The 4,558-nt window shown below is 28.3% G+C and overlaps 1 protein-coding gene across 1 annotated transcript; it reads right to left on the bottom strand.

Moving 5' to 3' along the window:
• Positions 1–129: 129 nt before the first annotated feature.
• On the bottom strand, positions 130–1,691 carry LOC107494524 (GATA transcription factor 2). Its single transcript, XM_016115563.3, has 2 exons — positions 1,420–1,691; positions 130–1,127 (listed from the first exon to the last, which is right to left on the bottom strand). The coding sequence occupies exons 1-2, from the start codon at positions 1,540–1,542 to the stop codon at positions 321–323; spliced, it is 930 nt and encodes a 309-aa protein (XP_015971049.1). The 5' UTR covers positions 1,543–1,691; the 3' UTR covers positions 130–320.
• Between the last annotated feature and the right edge of the window lie 2,867 nt (positions 1,692–4,558).

Raw genomic sequence — 4,558 nt, 5'->3', positions numbered from 1 at the left:
AATAAACCCGCCCTATCCAAAACTTGCAAATTTGGTATTTTATAATTTAGCTATTTTTTTGTGGTTCAACAAGTCGACCGCGAATTCAGTCCGTTTTGCCACCGAATGCAATTCAAAAAGTTAAGGATAAAACTAAAAATTGGATACTACCTTCTAATCATCATATATAAATGTGCCCTATAATCTCTGCACTAACCACTCATCATCCCCTTAACAATTAAATATCTATTGTTTCCAAATATTTTGTCCCCTACAGTTTTAAAAGTTTGATTTACACAATAATAAAAAACACAATTAGAGGATTTCTATGATTTTCCGGACTAAGAATGGAGAACAGAGCCAGCCATCCTCATCTCCATAACTTTCTTGTGAGAATTGGAGTGCAAGTAACTTACAAAAGTAGGACTCTTTGCTGGCCTATACTCAGGTAACAACCTACCAGATTTGTACCTCACCCCACATGCATTGCATAGCGTCTTTGGACCTAATGGTCCTGCCCTCCACTGTGGGGTCCTCTGTGCCAAACAATGTGTGCACCTTCTTGGCATTGGATTCTCACCATTATTGTTATTATTATTATTATTGTTATTCCCACCATCACCATCTTCCTCTGCCTCAGAACACTCTTCAAGACTCACAAGACTTCCCCTCTTCATCACCACCACCCCCTTTTCGCCACCGCCGTCGTTGTCGTTGTCGTCGCCGTCTTTGGCTATTACATCTTTCTCACTATCCTTCTTCTGCTGCTTTGGCAAAACAAAGAGTTCACTATCCGCTAACCAATAAGTTTGTTTTAACAGAGGAGGGTCTGAAATCAAGGGCTCATCATTTTGGTGTGACCAAATGCTGAAAGGAGTTTTGGTTCTTCGTCTGTTGGTAACTGCTGAGAGCCTCTTTCTTTTGCTTCTAGCCTTACTAGGGACTGAAAAGTTTTGTAGTGAGGAATCATTGTTGTTGTTTTGCTTCAGTAGTGCGGTTGAAGAAGGGTTCTTGTTGGAGGAGCAGGTAGTTATGGTGGTGGTTGTTGTGGCCTCAACACTCTTTGAAGGTCCCAATATATAGCTTGGTGGGTTTGAAAAGCATTCTTCAACAAACACTGATAACCATTCCAACCCAACATCCACTTCCTGCTCATTTTTTATTTTCAAATTTGGAACCAAAATAATATGTGAGAAGTTAGGTGTAAGAAATTGGAAGAATAAAACAGAAAGCAATATAAACTGTCAAGCAGTTAAACACACTAAGAAAATTTTAGAGTTCACTTAAACTCGTATAGTTGTAAGAGTTTTGATAGCTTTGACGTATACAATTGATAGATATGCATTAAAGTTTCAGACTTGGTAAAAAGGTTATAGTGGGGTGGCAAGAAAAAAGAAAAAAAAGATCCCTTTTTTTAAAGATGAAGAAAGAGTAATTTACCGTGTTCTGAGCAGAGAAGAGGTCATCAAGGGTGGTTGAAGTAGTAGAAAGCTTTGAGCAAGAAGCAGGGTCAGCAACAAGCAGCACTTGTTGCTCTTTCTGGAACTCACCCTCCATGTTCATCCACAAAGTTAAAAGAAGAAAGAGTTTAATAACACAAGAAGTGGTATGTGATAATAAAAGAGAGAAAGGAACAAAATTGGTGTTGCAAGAGTTTTTACAACTCCTCAACCCGGATAATTACTTCTCGTTGCATCAAGTGCTCTCTCTTTATTATGGACCTTGGATTTTTGTCGGCAGATAAAAGGTTAAAGAGACTTATTAAATAAAATTAAATAAAATAAAACAAATCAAATTCAATCAATCAGAGAGAGAGCGCGCGCTAACATCCCTATCCCAGGCAGACATATGTCAATCCCTGTCTCTCATATTACATTAACCTTGTTTACCCAAAAATCTCCCTTTTTTTTTAATTTTCTATTTTATTTCCTAATTCCCAGGCCAATTGTATCTAAAAGACGCAATTCAAATTCTCTAACCAACCAGTAAATTAATTACTACGAGCCTAACTTAAGTTGGTTCTCAAAATCTTATTTTTATTTATTTATGAATAAACTACCAAAAATATATTTAAATAATTTTGTCGTCAATAAAAATGCATTCGAATTTTAGTCGACAAAAATGTTCTCAAATAATTTTAAATTGTATCAAAAATATTAAACATTAAATATATATTTTTTAATTAAATTTTGATACAATTTTTTACAAACATAATTAAAAAAATGAGATATTATTATTAAAAATGTCTAATATTTTTATCCTTAAAATTTAGGGATTAAAATTTGAATTTTTTCAAAATCAGAAATAACAGATAGTTATACAATATAAAAAAAATTAATTATATTTATATAGTATGTAATTTGAAAAATAATTAAAATTTTAATTATATATTGTATAAATATAGTTGGTCATTTTATAACGTGTAACTATCTGTTACTTCTGACTATGAAAAAAATTTCAAGTTTTAATCCCTATACCACTTTGGAGGACTATACTTTATATTAACTTTTTTAACATTAACAGTTCTGGTAATATTTTTTAGATGCTAATAAATCAAAAGATGATTTTTAATAAATTTTTAAAAATCATTTATTGTTCTATTAAATTCATAAGTTTATAAAAATTTAGATTTTTTAGAATTTGAACTGAAATACAAAAGTTGGATTTCTATTTTTATTCGTTTTGAATTTATTTTATTTTATTTGATTCCAAATGAGTATATCCTGATTGATATTTATGTTTTAAAGTTACTTTAACTTTAAAATAATAAATGTCAATAATTCTATATTGAATCAGTTTAATTTGATTTAGTTTATATGTATGTGTTGTTCAATAATAAATCAAAGATATAAATCAAATTTAATTAATTCAATTTACATAAATATGTAAACGAAATATGCATATAAGCTGTTTTATTTTAGAATATTAATATAATATTAATGATAATTTAATTATTTATATAATTTACCCTATTATTTATATACCTTACTTTTTTATACTTTCATTATTTGTTTATTTATTAAAATAATGGACTATTTTAATAAGCTTTCAAAATTTCAGACATCAAATTAGAGATTACCCCTTTATTTATTCATTGTTACCTTTGACATAGAGAAAAAAAATACACTACAGAAATATTTTTCTTTCATGAGAAGAAAATGTGTTTTATTTCTTTTTCAGATTTTCTCCTCTGCTTTGAGGGTAAGTGAGATATTGAATGTTACGGTGCAGTTAGCTTTTGCAGAGAGAAGGACATCTCTGTTTCTTCACTTTTACTTTGCATTTCAAAAGATGCATTGGAAGAGTCCAAGTAGCACGGGTCAGGGTGCACAGTCTTTGCCAGTGTGCTTTATTTGCAGTTGTTTAGATTCATCAAATAAAACAAGAAATGTTGTTTATTTCAGACCCCCTTCTCCAAAATCTTTCAAAAATACTTTGGCAAGTTATATAAAATAAAATAAGTATATTAGAGGCTTTTTTATTTAAATAAAATAATAGAAGATCAAATTTACATGAATCCCCTAAATAAAATTTTAAAACGTGAATCTCGTAAACTATGTAATATGTAAATCGTTCTAGGTGATGTGAGTTAAATAATACATGAAACATGTTATCCTAAGACAATTTATGCATGAAATTTATGGACAAATACACATAAATCGTTCAGACTAATGTGTTTTTTAAGTTGTATGAAAATCATCCCACCTTAGCATGACTTACATTTTTTTTTTACCTAAAACCCACAATCCTAGCACGATTTACGTGTAAATACACAATCTCAGCACCCAAGCACGACGTGCAAATTCAAAACTAATAGATATATTTAGACATACTTTTAGTTTGTACTTAAATATTTCTAGGTTGAATATTAATTTTTCAATAAATTTAGGAAGTGAAAATTTTAATTAGTTAAAAAAATGAATATAAAAAATAATTTTGTTACAACAAATATTTATCTTCTAAAATTAAAAAAAAACTTCATTTAAAAGACTAAATTATTGTGTATGAATAACTCTATTTTTATTTCAAAGACAATATCTAAAAGAATTAAAGAATTTAAATGTTTTAAAATAAGAAAATTATTAAAATGATGAAATAAAAATTAACATGATTAAATTTGTAATTTTATAAAATATATATTTTATTATTTTATTTTTAAAAATTAATTTTTTATTTTATTATTTTATCAATTTATTCAATTTAAAAATTTTAATCAAGTATTAGATAATTATATCTAAAATTTGTTATAAGTCCAAAATTTATCTATATTATTATGTTCAATTAGTTATTTTTTTCTGTTATATGTCTAAATAATTTATGAAAATAAAAATATTTTTATTTCTTGAATTAAGTTTTAAAATTGAGGTAAACTCGGTTTTAGTTTTAATAGGATATTGAAATGAATTTGATTATACCTACAAGTATTAGTTAAGAGAGTAGTTAATAAATCAAGATGTTGGTTTTAGTCATGGCTCTGCTTATATAATGCAAAGTTGTGCGTCAGTGTATACACATTCATTTCATGCAATAACATACAATTAGTATTCTTTCTTTTTAGCATTGTTACTCTTCTAATCTC

Source organism: Arachis duranensis, chromosome 6, assembly GCF_000817695.3.
Source record: "Arachis duranensis cultivar V14167 chromosome 6, aradu.V14167.gnm2.J7QH, whole genome shotgun sequence".
NCBI lineage: Eukaryota > Viridiplantae > Streptophyta > Magnoliopsida > Fabales > Fabaceae > Arachis > Arachis duranensis.
The sequence above is the reverse complement of the archived record's forward strand: the minus strand, read 5'-3'. Positions and strand labels throughout refer to the sequence as shown.

What these genes read in the sequence shown, in the direction of transcription:
- LOC107494524 (XM_016115563.3), bottom strand. Translation starts at nt 1,542, where the DNA reads ATGAACATGGAGGGTGAGTTCCAGAAAGAGCAACAAGTGCTGCTTGTT. An exon ending in TCTTCTCTGCTCAGAACACG is followed by an intron (nt 1,128 to 1,419) that starts GTAAATTACTCT and finishes AAAAATGAGCAG; the next exon opens with GAAGTGGATGTTGGGTTGGA.